Source organism: Saccostrea cucullata, unplaced genomic scaffold (genome assembly GCF_032062105.1).
Source record: "Saccostrea cucullata isolate Sc308-1 unplaced genomic scaffold, CSIRO_AGI_Scuc_v1 ctg2450, whole genome shotgun sequence".
NCBI classification, from domain to species: Eukaryota; Metazoa; Mollusca; class Bivalvia; order Ostreida; family Ostreidae; genus Saccostrea; species Saccostrea cuccullata.
The window spans coordinates 11,077-26,847 of NW_026935591.1; the positions used below are offsets into that span (position 1 = coordinate 11,077).

General features: G+C 31.8%; 3 protein-coding genes across 4 annotated transcripts; all 3 read left to right on the plus strand.

The window, feature by feature from the left end:
- Positions 1–336: 336 nt before the first annotated feature.
- LOC134243358 (uncharacterized) lies at positions 337–3,999 on the plus strand. The gene is made up of 4 exons (XM_062725616.1): positions 337–650; positions 2,591–2,956; positions 3,277–3,352; positions 3,542–3,999. Exons 1-4 carry the CDS (start codon positions 596–598, stop codon positions 3,807–3,809), a joined length of 765 nt encoding a protein of 254 aa, XP_062581600.1. The 5' UTR covers positions 337–595; the 3' UTR covers positions 3,810–3,999.
- A 2,229-nt stretch (positions 4,000–6,228) lies between these two features.
- Positions 6,229–13,201, plus strand: LOC134243361 (uncharacterized). Of its 2 annotated transcripts, none has more exons than XM_062725620.1 (5): positions 6,229–6,388; positions 11,665–12,003; positions 12,198–12,380; positions 12,545–12,620; positions 12,768–13,201. In XM_062725620.1, the coding sequence occupies exons 1-5, from the start codon at positions 6,322–6,324 to the stop codon at positions 13,027–13,029; spliced, it is 927 nt and encodes a 308-aa protein (XP_062581604.1). In that variant the 5' UTR covers positions 6,229–6,321; the 3' UTR covers positions 13,030–13,201. The 2 variants fall into 2 exon arrangements, with proteins under 2 accessions (XP_062581604.1, XP_062581603.1); XM_062725619.1 differs by lacking the exon at positions 6,229–6,388 and adding an exon at positions 8,006–8,234 and having other exon boundaries at positions 12,768–13,200.
- Positions 13,202–14,016: 815 nt separating this feature from the next.
- LOC134243359 (uncharacterized) lies at positions 14,017–15,696 on the plus strand. The gene has a single exon (XM_062725617.1). The coding sequence runs from the start codon at positions 14,017–14,019 to the stop codon at positions 15,694–15,696; it is 1,680 nt and encodes a 559-aa protein (XP_062581601.1).
- Positions 15,697–15,771: the final 75 nt, after the last annotated feature.

Consider the following 15,771-nt stretch of genomic DNA (forward strand, 5'->3'; position numbering starts at 1 on the left):
ATGTAAAGTGTCGAAAATGTTTTTAAAATTGGGTTTGATCATGAGCTTGTTTTGTTTATTTTGAGGGGACAGCACTATTTTCAAACAGAACCTGGCGTTTTTTTTTTTTTATTTATTTCTAAAGATGAAACTAACTTACAAAAACATCCTCAGTAACAACCACCGCACATACACATCCAAATATTTTAATGTGATATACTGTATAGTTACGCGGTGATTCTGTTTTTTCCACGAAAACTTGTTTGTATATTGCATCCTTGTTACCAGCAGGATGTAGAGTAAATTGATAAAAAAAAAAAATAATGATATTAGTTTCCTGTGTGAAGTGTGAAACATTCAGCAGCTATATCCATGTTTAAGATACATTCACAGGAAACGTGAATAAAAAATACCACAATATTATAAGATATCACATTTTAAGTACAAGGATGCTTCGAAAAGTTAGAATAACAGAAAACACTGTAATAAGTGTAAATATTTCAAGAAAATAAAAGACCAACTGGAAACAACTTTCATTGTAGACCCAAAAAAGAATCAATCATCAACATCTTGTTTCTGTGTGTTTGAAAGCTAATCTAGCAGCAAATCACGCAGTATGTCTTTCATTATAGTCTTTCTTTTGATTAGTGCTGTTGGATTTAACCTTAAAGGTGAGTGGTCAATATCTTGCTATAACCTTAAAGGTGAGTGATCAATATCTTGCAATAAAATGAAACATATGGTGATAACGAACAGTAAAGTTCGAAATGCATAAAACAATTCAAAATAGGAGCAGAGCAAACACATAGCTCCAAAATATCAGAGGTGGGATCAGGTGCCATGCATGAATGAAAATCCCCTGTCGAACGGTCACTCACATAATATAATATCTGATATCAGCAAACATCCCAAAAATACTACACAGTTTGTTAAAGGTGCAGAAAAGGATAAGTTCTTCTAATTTTGATTGATCATTGTTTTCAGTCAAACTTACCTAAAGCTTTTTCAGAAACAGGTTTCTATAAGAAAGGATGCGTGAATTGTTTACACTGGATGAATCTGTCGACAAAAATCGTGACGTAATACAAAATTTTACACTTAACTGATATTACTAATAATATAATAATATTACTAATAATTGTGATAATTAAGCAAATTAATACAATAGATATGACTATGTAATGATTCTTTTTCTTTATATAAAGATATGATAACTTCATTTCACTTCTGATTTTCGATTTATTTCGTAATGATTTATTTCTTAATGATAGATTTCCTTAACAAAAAAATAAAAAAGTTTAATATAATTGAATATGGTAAAGGTTTTCCTTTTTAGTAAATAAAGCATTTTGCTATGAATTTCAAATAGATATATTTTATTTCTTTAAATTCTTTATTTAAATTTCTGCTTCCCATAAATAAAAATGGGGTTTTTCAATGTTTTCATTTGGCTGATTTTGGTTCATTTGGTTGTCAAAAGAAATACATCAATGTTCCCGATGAATACCTCTTTTGATTTCCTTCCTCATATTTTTAACAGTTATCTTTTACTTTCAGATGTTAAAGGATTGCATTCAACGTTTTTATCATCGTCGGAAACGCATGGATGATCTCGTCTTTACGAACTAGCTGAAATATCACCGTAAAATATGATAATTTGTTGTTTTTAGTCAACCAATGAGAAAGTTGGAACTCTCCAATTTTGAAAAACACGTTTATTACTTTGCTATTTATGGTAAATTTATTGACACTTGTTAAAATGTGCGAAGTTTGATATAAAACAATGAATGTTAATTCGTAAAGGTCACTGACATTAATAACCGTCAAATTTATATAGGAGTACATGTACCCCTTCTAACTGCAAAATGCACCGGTGAGCGGATATATCAGCTGTGTTAGCGGAATGAGTTTTTCATGTTTTTGGCAATGCCGAATATGCATACGTAGCGTGAGCTGCAATTCGTCGTTTGGCATCGCCACTCTGTGAAGCAGCCAATCAAATGACCCCCGCATATTTAATTAAATACATGTACGACGATTTTTCGGCGAGTTTGCCCACGTGCGATACATGTACATGTAAGTAAAGACGAGATCACCCATGGGTTTCTGACGATGCATTTTTATCAAATCGATGATGTTTGAAAGAACAGTTGATACAAACAAAAAAAGCTGAAAATAACAAATAAGGCCATGTTTTAATGTGTTGAATGAATGAATAGGTTTTACGTGTAGTTTTTTATTCACATTTTCACTAAAATGAGAGTTTAAGTAAAAATATTTGTATAGATTTATAAGGATGGTTTCTGAAAGGTAGAATTTTGAACGCCATAGAATGTTTACAATTTCTTCATATTCTAAAAATTTATTATTTGTATCATTTTCAATGAAATAAGGCCTATACATATATACCGATTCAGGCATCCACTATTTTTTGTATCATATGTCCTTAAATCATTTTTAAAAGTAATTAGATAAAAATTCAGATATTTGTTGTTTAGAATTTGTTGCATTTCTTTTACATGTCAGTTTTTCATTAAAGTTTCAAACAAGAGCCTTTAACTTGTTTTGAACGTACGATAATCTATTAATAGCAAAATAAATCATTTTGCAGCTGATAGTCATGCTCAGATTTCTACCAATGATTCAACCTCCAAAATTGCTAAAAATGTGACCGATATTCAAACCGACTATACAAGAACAGATGCCAACGTTGAATTATCCTCCGATGATACCACTCGGAACAATTTTACTGAGGATATCAATATCCAAATGGACAATATTACAAAAGACGTTATCAATGCAACAATGCACAATGATTTCCCGTCAAGGCCTATTGCAAATGATACCAGTATCCAAGAACACTACACGAAAACAGATGTCTATATTGAGACACTCTTTACTGACAATACCTTAGAAATTTCAACATATAAAACCAATATAGAAATCAACAACATAAGTTCAAACCAAATGATCAAAGGTGCTTATATAGTGCTTCATTTAAGATGTTATAACATTATAAAGATAACTTGAATCATCTTATAAAACTTGTGTGCATTTGTGTGTGCAAGAATTATATTTAAATAAATGATACAATTTCATTTATTTATTGAAATGCAAAGTGTATTTTTCCTCTCTAGTTATCCAACGATGCTTAATGAAACATCTTTCAATAATATTCTACTAAATGATTGCAAGACATTAATTTATTTAACATCTTAAATATCAAAAAGATTTAACGTACTTCTCTTTATATAAAAGTTCATGTTGATTTTTTTTCTATTTCTTTTTTTTTCTTAGACAGTACATACGGAATCTCTGGAGCGGCTATTGTAATATTTATAGGCATAATTTGTCTGATTACTTGGCTTTTAAGGTATGTTCTCTCTCGCTCTCACTCTCTCTCTCTCTCTCTCTCTCTCTCTCTCTCTCTCTCTCTCTCTCTCTCTCTCTCTCTCTCTCGCTTTTTTTGTCACCGAAGTCAATACAATTTATACTTTAAACATTGTATTCAGTATAATGTATTATTTAGAATTTTCAAATTCTCATAGCATTTTTTGTTTAGACGTAAAAAATATCGTCAGGAAAATCATCATGGCTGGAAGAAGAGTAAAGTTCATGAAGTTGGACTTCCAAACAATCCTCTTTATCATTGCTTTGACTCAATAGAATTTTCTAATGAAAAGAAATCAAAAGATCAAAAAGATGGTTCCCTGCCTTCTACAAATAATGATGATGATGCCATACAAAGACAGAAGAAAACCCAATCTATGATATACCATACAGAATTGAAGAGCAGAGACGAAGCCAAAGTTGCCAGTTCATATTTATAAATGAGATTTTATGACAGATATGCAGGTTGCAATCCAAATTTAGTTATCTGTGGAGTCAACTAAGGACAAAATCTCTCTTGGAAATGCTTGGATACAAAAGTAATATGTTCCGGAAAATGAAAGTGTCACCTCCTACAGCATTATTTAAGATATAAATAAAACGTGTGTGGCCAATTATATTTTTGCTTATTTATAATGATAAATGTAAAAACTTCTATTTCAAAAATTTGTCTAATTGAGCGATGATTCATCTATTATAGAAGCAAAATGAAAATGAAGAATCAAAGTGAAATTTCAAAAAATTACCAACGCATCAATTCATTCATATATGATTTAATTCTGGTTGTAACCTGTATTTGATTGGATAAAACATTTACTTTAACAAAACATTATTTACGGAGTTTTCGGGCAGAAATCGTTTTGTCGACCCTCAAACCAAACTGTCTGCCTTCGGCCTAGCGGCCTCAGGCAGACAGTTTGGTTCTGGGGTCCAACAAAACGCATGTTGCCCTCGAACTCAGTCAATAAATGTACAATATTATATTTTATACAGATATTCTGTTACTTAGTTATTATTTTTCTACGAAGTTATACACATTGAAACGGCGCTTAGCTCACATTTTCTATATAGGACCTTAAAATTGCTAAGCACTTCTAATGTTTTATATGCCCGTGCTTGCTCCATTCTAAATTTGCATTATTAAAATGAACTTTATTGCTTGATTAATGTTTTTTCCTCCATATTTTTTTTTCCAAAGTCAAGACAAAGTTATGAATTCTTGTTTTTTTTTTAATACACTTTGTCACTCAATACATGAGAAAAAATTTAATAATCCTCATTTCGTCTTCCTCTTTAAGTCTCCAAGATATAAGGTGTGACAAACAATGAGACCAAGGCTAGATAAAGTAACAATGTATCCATAAGAGTTATCCATTTTTATTTTTCTAAATAAAGGTATCTTAATTATATATATCAAAATGATACAATAAAAAAACTGTGATGATTTCTTAATATTCCTGCAAATGTTTGGAATAATTAATAAACCACACGATATCCATTAGAAAACTGCCATTATTTCAATTTCTTTTTAAAAAGGTAGACTGAAATAAGGATTTTAAGTAATCACGGACTATGTGCCATCGACTCTTTTTTGATAGTACTAAAACGAAGTTCACCTATATTTGTGAAGAAAAGGAGTTCCATATTTGTTTTAGTATATTCCCATTTGATTTTACATAAAATGAATCATATGGATATACCGAACAGTATTTAAGAACAATGGTCCATAAAACAATACAAAATAGGTGAAGAGCAAATACTGCAAATATATAAATAAAACGCATTAACAATTAGTACGAAAAACGTCATTCAGCATTTGACTCAATGTTAAATTGTATTTGCTTACATACGTCATTGTATCGAAAACGCCTTTTAACAGAGGGAGACTGTGGTTGTGAGGCATAGATATTTCCACAATCATAGTAATTTTTCATCCTGGATTACAGTTAAGATTTCCTTTTTGTTCTGCACATTTATAAAATATCTATAATGCAAATAGACTTTTTAAAAGAAAAATCAAATCAGGTAAATTTTATTACTTATATCAATTGTCCATCCATCGATATCAAGCATGTAACTATACATTATTTTGTGATAATCGGTTCATACCCTTTACGAATAAAACGAGTACGTCGACTAAAACACGGAACACAGTATGACATCTTATACACATAAGTAAAATTAATTTTTTTTAACATCAGCTTCCTTAAGATTACTTTAGTATAAAAAACTTTTTTTATCTAGAACAACAGCAATTCCTCCATTTATAAATAAACTCAAGAAAATAAGTAAGAAGAAGTGAAACCATGAACAGAATCACTTCATCGGAAATTCAAGGCAAAAGGATATTCTTTTATAAATTAGAATAGCTACATTGTATGAGAATAAACTGCATTCAAGGGGTCTGTGTATGATGCCTTTTCACAGAGTTGTATTGTTTATCGGATATTTATGGTGTCCAAATAGGGCCATTGCTAAAGTGTATTACCGCGTAAGAAACAAAAAGCAAGTGCGTTAATGAAAAGGCGCTAGCGCATTAATGACAACCTGATAGCGCGTTGTTAGAACCAACACGCAAGCGCATTAATGATAACGTGCTAGCGCGTTGTTAGAAACAACACGCAAGCGCATTAATTACATCGCGCTAGGGCTTTAATGACAACGCGCCAACGCGCTAGCGCGTTGTTCACAACCCGACTTCGCGCTAACACATTATTACACTATCATTAACGCGCTAGCGCGTTGTCATTAACGCGCTCGCGTGTTGCCTCAAATGCGCTTATACACTTTTGCAAGGGCCCTATCGGGACACCATAGATACATGTATTTGTGTTCTATCGCTGTTCGTATTCTTATGTATTTTTTTATCTTTTAGTGGAAAGGATATATCTGAAGGAAAAAGATAACGTTTACGAAAATTTACTCATCTGCTTCTTTTTATGTTGAAACACAATGGTCCACGCCATGTTTATGGTCATATTTGTTTTATCTCGATGTTTCTTTGGAAGCACGCTTTCTGGTAAGTGGTTATGTACAATTCTAAATTACATAGGACACAGCTGGTAACTAATCTTCTTACAACATTCAGAATTATATTTAAAAACAAAAATTTGCTTGCAAATATGATTTTTTTTTTTTGCCTTGCTGACTTAATGCTAATTATCCCTATCCTGGTGGTACCTTTTCTGTTTTAAAATAGGGTAAATGCTAAATCAAGTTGCGTTAAGCTACAAGGAAGTACGTTTTCAGGGGGTAAAAACTTTGGCTTATTTTAGCGGTTTTGAAGTGTCCTTCAAAAATCAGTATCCTGATTATGCATATAAGTACTAATGCAAGAAAAAACTAATGAGTCTGTTGTAAAACAATATACTTTTCAACTGGTATTTATATTAACTCAAATATTGTTAAAATTGGTTTTCAATATATGTGTATTATACATACTGATAAGACTTCCAAAAGATTAATTTCCTCTCTTTTGTAACATCTTAGGACTCATTGTCTGCCAAAAATATCGCCGAAATTATTAGCAAAAAACAAGCAAAACCCCAAATTTTACACCTGCTAAAGAAAACTGATGTGGACTATTGGAATTTTAAGAATGTCAGTTATACATTTTATTTCACAAAAGAGACTTCGTAAAATAAAAAAAAATTGAAGACTTTAAAAGTGAAACCGAAAGAGTTTATTTCGGTGTAGTGATTTTTTTTTCTTCGGAATATTTTATGGAAATTAGGAATGAGCGATATTGAATAATGCAGGTGGCAAAACAACATTTAACTCGACTTCACGTCAAATCATGGCTGACGCAAAATAATTCCTGAATCGTCCCTTTCGATTTTTTTTTTTTTTTTTTTGCATTTTTGATACGAGACTGGAGCTGAATTTTTTTATGAGATGAAAAACAACATGCAAACTTCCTGTATTGACCAAGATTTATAAAAAATTTTGGGGCGTGTTGATTTTTCTATACTAGTATACTGTATTTGAGTGGGGAGTGATTAGGCCCTGGACTTCATTTTCAAGCACCTGCTCGACTTCGAACGAAAAAAAAACTTGCGTGCCTTGGTGGATGGCTTTACATTTTTGGAACTTGAATCTTTATAAAGAATTGTTTTATACGATCAGAAAGAGAAATGTCTCAGGAGTCTGTTTTCAATTTATGAAATGTACTCAAACTTCTTCATTTTTTGGTGAGAATATATTGCATAATTTAATACTGTTGTGCAATCTATAGGATTTTCAAGTTTGGTCAATTTTACTCTTTCAAAAAACGAAGCCATGTTCCCCGTAACATATATCAATGATACAAAAGCTTATAGGTCACATTGAAATAACTATAGGGTTTAACTTTAGCTTAATACTGGATAAATTTTAATCTTAAGAATACATCTTTCTAAAAACAGAAATGGGAATCAAATTATATCAAAATTTAACACTAGCTTCCTCTTTTATAACGTATAATATTTGCATTCATAACGCGATCACCTTTAATATATACCATTCAAGTATAACTAGGAAAGTATGTATGTGAGTAAGTCAATACAGTTTCTATTTAATGACGCAAATTTCCTTTTTCGAGTATATACTTCCGTCTCTGGACAATAGGATAGTGTTGGTTTTAAGTGTTTTATTACATCAATATGAAAACCGGAGGTACTGACAACACTCGGAATAGAAAAACAATTTCTATCATGAGATAGGAAAGATACATATCCAGTACTTTGACCTTTAAAAAATTTAGCTCACGACGACTTTTTCAGAAAGGTTTTAAGTATTTTTGTATTACGGTTTGATTTTAATGTCTACTCCTGGTATTTACTTCTTATTTATGTTACTAAATTCTGATTATGGAGTATTACCTACTGGTAAGTTTTTGATAAGTTTTTGCTTTTAGTAAGGTAAATGTTTTTTTTTATGATGTTTTTATATTAACTTTTGTTAAAAAACGGAAATTGTGAGTCATTTTACGTTTAATTATGTGAGATAAACCGAAGGTTTATATAACATATACATATATAATTACCAGGTATATATACTAGACCAAATTGCTTAGGTACCACCTAAGACCATTGATATTTTACTTTTAAAACCATGTTTATGTTGTATTTGATATATAAATATCTTACTTTGATAAAAAAAAAAAATAAGGCATATCAATGTCACATCTTCTAAATAAATAAAATGTTTACTGAAGTGTGACCAACTCATAGAGAGAAAATTAAAATCGTGCATATTACAAATAAATTAATTTTCTTTGTATTTGTGTTCTTCACATTTGTAAAAATTAAAAACTCAGAAAAAAAATTACACCGTATACGGCAGAAGAACATGCTAAAGCTGATACAATGTAGTATAGTATCTGCAGCGGGTTCCTTAAGAGAAACCTGTAAAAAATAAAACAATAAGAAGTTTAGGAATTCCACTTATGAAAATTTGTTGCGGAAAGATAAGCACACATAAAAATGCTTACTATAGATATATGGGCACTTCATTAAGTTAGCGGTATACAATGAATTGAAAACTGTTCCACAAAACTATAGGTCAACCGTAAGTTGAGTGGATTTGGAATGGACATTACGGTACCGAGTGATTACTAGGAGGTATGAGAGTAAATGACTGTTTGTCATTTGATTAATAACTTGGAACTACCGGTACTTCTGTTACAACCACACAGACCACAAAAGAGATCAAAAATTTCATATCTGGTCAAAAAAATGGTGCACAGTGCACAGCTAAAAATTGGTTGTCGGATAAGAAGGTTATTCAAGGGTCTTTTAATGATACTAAGACACTTGTCCATCGCATAGTTTTTGAAATAATGCCATATTACAAATCTTCATCAGCGGTGTCTTTCTTATACAGGGGTATAATTAAACTTTATTTCCATATCCAAAACACTACAAAAGTCAATATTGTAAATTTCCTGGTCATTCCTGTGGCATGTAAATTTCTCTTTTGAAATACAACTGAAAAATCAAATGTCAAACTTGCATGTATATAAGTGGCGTATAAAAAACACTGAAGAAATATAATAAATGTTTTGTTTAATTGATGTTTACTAAGTAATTAGATATAATATCAAAATCTTTTTACAAACAAAATAAATAATGAATTATCTTCGGATCAAAAGCAAGTCGCTAGTGCGACGCCGTCCACTATCAGCGAGGCCGAGAACTTATTCCGTAATAAACAGCCTATCTGGAGCACGTGGAGAAATCGACACAGCCACACTCCATCACCATCGTCCCTCAGTCATATTACAATCGACTTCGTAAACAATGCATCTCAACTTCCTCTGCTATTTTCACATTCATAAGCAAGTCAACTTCCTCTGCTATTTTAACATCCACACGAATCTGTTTCCTGACCAACTCCCGTTTCATCAACTGTAGCATTGCATTCAACATGTCGGCGGAGAAGTGACCTATGCCCTATGGGCAATACAAGTGTCTGTGCTTCTGACAACCTATATCTAGGTCACATACAGTGGAGCCTCACTTTGTCAGGATATTTGAAGCGTCCGAATGCTATACAAGACAAAATAACATTTAAAAATACTGTTCCGCTGAAAAATCGTCCAGATACCTAAGGGTCCTTATATCTGGCGTCCGAGTATATTAAGGTCCACTGTATATACTTTAAATTGTCAAAATTGTTTTGATCATATTTTAAGATTCTTTTGTTGTTTATTTTATAAATGTTATTTGAGTACAGTAACTAAAGAATCATTCAATTTGTTTCGTGTTTTATTTTTTTAAGTAAAATTTGACGTCATTTGGCGGGGCAATGGAAAATAACATGGAATGTCTCCCGCATTTCAAATCTACTTTTATTTATTTCAAATTTGTTATTTCAAGCAAAATTATCTAATGTTTCCCACTATTTTTGATGCCTTGCATGGTAAAGTCTCCTAACTAGAGGGTGATTCCTTAAATAGTTTTGTCATTGATGAGATTGCAAGGATTTAAAAAAATGAAACTCGCATACAATATTTTAATAAACCACTGGTTTTAAAGGCTATATTTGCTTCTAATGTTGAATAATAAATTATCCTTTATGCTTTTTATACCCCCCGCCCCGCTTAAAAAGTGGGAGGGTATATAGTATACACTTATCCACTGGTTGTGAGTGGGATAGCTCTTTTATCAAACCCGCAACAGGGAATAGTTCCTGTCAAGGGTTTAATGAAAGAGCTATCCCATTCACAACCAGTGGATAAGTGTTTTATTATACTGATGTATATTATAATTTCTAAGGTTTGATTTTTTTTTGGAGTAAGATAATACTGCAAGAATAATCTGGAATCCTGATGGCGTCACAATGCTACTGAAGTCATTTTGACATCATCAGTCAATAGATTTATCGCTGGAAATCAAAATTGGAGGCAAAAATTGCTTGAAAATTTTCCGAGGGTAGATAGCAAAAACTATACCCCGGGGTACAGCTTTGCTATGCGTGACCTATAAAAGATTTTTTACCTTCTAAACTTTATATAGGAAACATTTTAACAGAAGTATAATAATAATCGTTATGTCCGTCCGCCCGTCTGTCTAGCTCTATGTCCGTCCGTCTGTTACGCTTTGGGGTACCCATCTCTTATCTGCTTAATATACTACTGAGTGAAATTTAATGAAACTTTCACAGATTCTTTATTGCATATTGTCATTGTGGACCTCCTATTTTACTTTTTTATTCGACACGTATTTTAGGTTTCCCATAGCAAGACATGGTCCTTGCCATTATATTCTAACCTATGACGTCGTGCATAGGGCGACTTTTGAAGAACATTAGACGAGTTATTCCTCTTTTCACATTATCGTTAAACAATATATAGCAAAACAGGGACATTACGGGAGGCAGGGGTACTGTAAACCAACTTTTATTCGCAACAACTTTATTTCGCGATTTATGGAGGGTAAACTAGTTCGCGGCGATTAATTTTCGCGATCAAGTCTTTTTTTTTTTTTGATATATTTTAATAGACACAGACTTCAAGGACCGGTTCGCAGCGAGAAAAATTCGCGATTACGAGGCTCTCGCGAAATTTCTCGCATGCGAATAAAAGTTGGTTTACAGTATTATTTAGTGAGCTCATTGCCACCAGTTCCTCTAGTTCAATTTCGTTTGTTGAAGCTACGCCCTGGTTGTTCGAGTGCGTAGGATTTTAAAAACATTAACAATTTTTATTGCATCATATGTCATACATATTTATTAGTATCATGCATAGTATATGACAAATGACTGCATCATGATAATGTGGCAGAGATATGCTAAATAATTAACTTTCATTTACAGCTACTGAAAACGTTGATGTAACAAAATGTGATGGGAATACGAAGGATGGTTCAGTGATTATAGTAAAATATAGTGAAATAAAGTCACATTGTAAATGCCAGATAGAACCACATTTTACTGGAGTTATAAAGTTTGCTTCTAATGTGATTCATTTATCGTGTTACACGAATATTAATGTTTTTGAAAAGAACAAATCTGATGAAGTATTAGGACTTGCATGTGGAAATGCAAGAACTTCTGGCACATTCCACGTGACCGATGAAAGTGTTATTTTTATGACGTCAGAATTTGTAAACTCTACAACTGGAACTTTTCTTCAAGAGGTTACAATATTTGAAGGTATATACAAAGAATTTTTAAGGAAAAATTTTAAAAAATTAAATCTTTGTTTATGTATTGGCGAAGGAAATAAATGAATAAAAAAAATCTTACTGCTGATTTTAAACTTTTTAAAATTTTTAGTGAAATTATAATTTATTACATTTGTTTTACCGTTATACGTTTTAGGAAACTTTATGAAAAATTACTTTCAGAGATAAGTTTCAATGGTTCAATCTCTGTCACTTGTGGGAGTAATTTCTCAAAGTTAATGACAACGACAAAATGGACCACAAGTACTGATAGTACAACTAACAGAATTTCTACAAACAGTGATGTCTCCTTAAAATCAGAAAAAAGGGAAACCCAAACAAACAAATTAAACAATAGCGTTATATGTAAGTAAAATGTTCTTTTTGTTAACATTATTATTCGAATTTTTTTTCATTTCATCTGTAAAGGTGATGAAATAAGGAGTTACCAAAAAGTTATTGAGAACACTCTATATACAATTAAGAAATACCGTACGTCAGTATTTTTCTAAAACCATTTCTTTCTCCAGATATCATTCTTGGTGCCGCTGGCTTTGTTGTGGTATTTTTAGCAGTCATCACTGCGTTTGCTGTTTGTCACATGAGGTTTTATCTCAGTTTTTTTTTTCACGTATTACTTAAAATCTTGATTTACTCTGTCAGATTCTTAAAGATATTAGCTTGTAGAAATAAGTATATTACATGATTGTATAAGAAATATTCTATACAACTAATAAATGTATTTTCTTCTAGACGAAAACAGTCAGTTCCGAGCACAACAGATCCAAAAGATGAAATCAACTCTGAGGAGAAAAACACAGAGATTTACAAGGAACTCCCAGACAATCCTCTTTATCACTCCTATCAGCCTGAAGGCATAGACAACCAAATTTATGCTCAACCAAATAAGAACAAGGAGAAGACCCAAATGAACGAAGCTTGCAAGTCTGTTTCGCAGACGAATTCTTCTGAGGAAAATGAATGTGATATTGTTTATGCCAAAGTGAATAAATAATAGAGAACATCTTAATTTGACAATTTGATTTTACTCAAAATACAATGATTAAATTTAAAAACTTTACAAAACATAACATTAATGTACATTTTTGTTTGCACGGAAAAGAAAAGAACAAGAGATTTTTAGGATAAGACGTTCAAATAAATGATATTAAATTTTTTTTTAATTAGAAAATGAAAATTTGATGTTTAGCTTTATGTTTCGTAAAGCTGAATACCTATTTTTAATGAATTTAAAATTCTTATATTATTAAAGAAGACATAAACTACAACGTTCCACGCCTGCATATTTCATGAAGTGTATCACAGCCTCATGATTAATAAAAATGCGCGGAGTGTTGTAACTCATGTATGTCATAAATTTGCAAAAGTTAATGTTAATTTCTTATTTTAAAATCAATTTTCAGATGATTTGCTAAAGTTCTTTTTTTAAAGTCTTGCATTTTTCTAATTAAATTCTGAAATAATTCTTAAATTTTCAAAAGATGTAATAAAATACATACAAATGAAATTCTTTTATACTAATACATTAGAAAGAAAAATGAATATAATTGAATAAAGTGAATATGAATATAATTGTAATAGTGCCCACAGGATACTCTACATTGATGTGTTCTGGGTGTATAAATACCTACGTATAAGTGATGTTAAACATCACATAAGACAAGTTTGCGGGAAAACACACTTGTTATAAATAAGGAGGATTGTGGGTGAAGTGTTTTATGAAAAGACTGGTGGACTTAACGTACGTGACAAAGCTCAGGTTTGATCAAGAAAGATGATGTGTTAAACACCGGATCCTAAAATTAGACATTTAGAAAAAGGCATTAATATTGATGATGAGGTGCATGTGTTGTACAAGGTGCTTGATGATATTCAGTTTTATTTACGTTAGCATGTGTTTAAAAAAAGTTTTATATTTATCGCTAATTTCATTCAGTGACCAAAAATGAAGTGATGTAACGAAACAATTACACGTTTAAATATGGCGCAGGATGTTCTTAGATGTGAATTATGCTTAAACGTTGAATTCAAATCGGAAGCAGACGCTTTTTGTAACACTTGTAATGTGAATCTGTGTGAGACCTGTGTCGGTCATCATATCATATCGATGCCTTCATTGAAGCATAATGTAATGACTCTTTCAAGTCGAAAATGTGATTTCAAAATCCCTGTTTGTTCTCATCATTCAAGGCAAAATTGTGAGCTCTACTGTCAAAATTGTGTATCCCCTGTTTGTGTTGAATGCATAGCATCTGGGTCACATAAATTTCATGATATTGAGGAAATCAACGAGGTATATAAATCTAAAAGACTAAATGCAGAGAAAGATAAATTTGAATTACAAAATTGCATATTACCAAAGTTTGACTCTATCATTGCTGAAATTGAATGCCTGAATCAAGGACTTAGAGAACAGCATACGAATCGAAAAGTAGCAATCACACAATGTGGAAAAACTGCACATGAAGTTCTGGATAAAGTGATTGAGAAATATTTAACAGAGGCAGACACGCTTGAATTAGAAGATATCAAATCGGTAGCAATACTAAGGCATGTTTTTCATCATTTGAAATTAAAAATAGAGTCAGAATTAAACGGTCTGCAAAATATTATGTTGGCAAGAGATTTCAGCAAATTGCAGTGCTACTCATCAAAAGTTGAAGAACTAAGAATAGTACCATCTCGTTTTCAGTTAAAAGTACCTGCCTTTCAAATGTGCATGCTTTCTGAAGATAAACTTCTTAAAGAAATCGGAAGTCTATCACCGTCTCTTAAAACTGTTATTCCAACGGAGGCCCTTAAATGTAATCATGAACTAAAATTATTTGATAAAAATGTTGGAAAAAAATTTTGCCAAATTCCAAAATTACTTGCTGTTATTGATACTGGTTTCCAACACACTCTCAGAGAACATTGTTCCAGAACATTTGACAAGTTTTATGTCAGTGGGGATGCAGAATTTATCAGACTTCTAACATTCAAAGGTGATATTTCGGAAACGCTGACGACAATGACCTGCAACATCGTTACGGATATAACGGTAACTAAAGATAATGCCTTGGTTTACGCTGATGGTAGAGATCGCACCGTAAATCTTGTTAAAGATAAAAAAGCTGAATGTATCATAAAACTAAAAGACTGGAAGCCATGGTCAGTAACAAGTACATCGAATAATGAACTTCTGGTATCCATGTGGACGGACAGTTTCAAAGATAGCAAAGTTGTTCGTTTTTCAGGTTCTCTAGCAATTCAGGAAATTCAATTTAGAGAAGATGGAAAACCTTTATATCATTATCCTGCTTTTGTGGAAGAAAACGTCAATTTAGACGTGATAGTGTCTGACATAAATGAAAATTGTATCGTCGTTACAGATAAACTGGGAAAGCTAAAGTTTGTTTACGAAGGGAAATTTAAATCCCAAAGGTTCCCAGAATTTCATCCCTTTGGTTTAGCTACTGACCGTATCGGTAACATTCTCATTGCAGACAGTGATAACCACGTTATACATATCATCGACAAAAATGGGATTTTCATAAAATACTTAGATGGCTTTAATTTGAAAGAGCCATATGACATAAGTATCAATGACAATGACAATCTTATTGTTGTGGAATACAAAACAGGAAAACCTAAAATTCTCAAGTACATCGAGTATGCGTAATGAACAAGTAGGAAGAGTACTTAATGTTTACTACGATAAAGTGGGAGAGGCTTTCCTTTTTGCTAGTCTATTTTT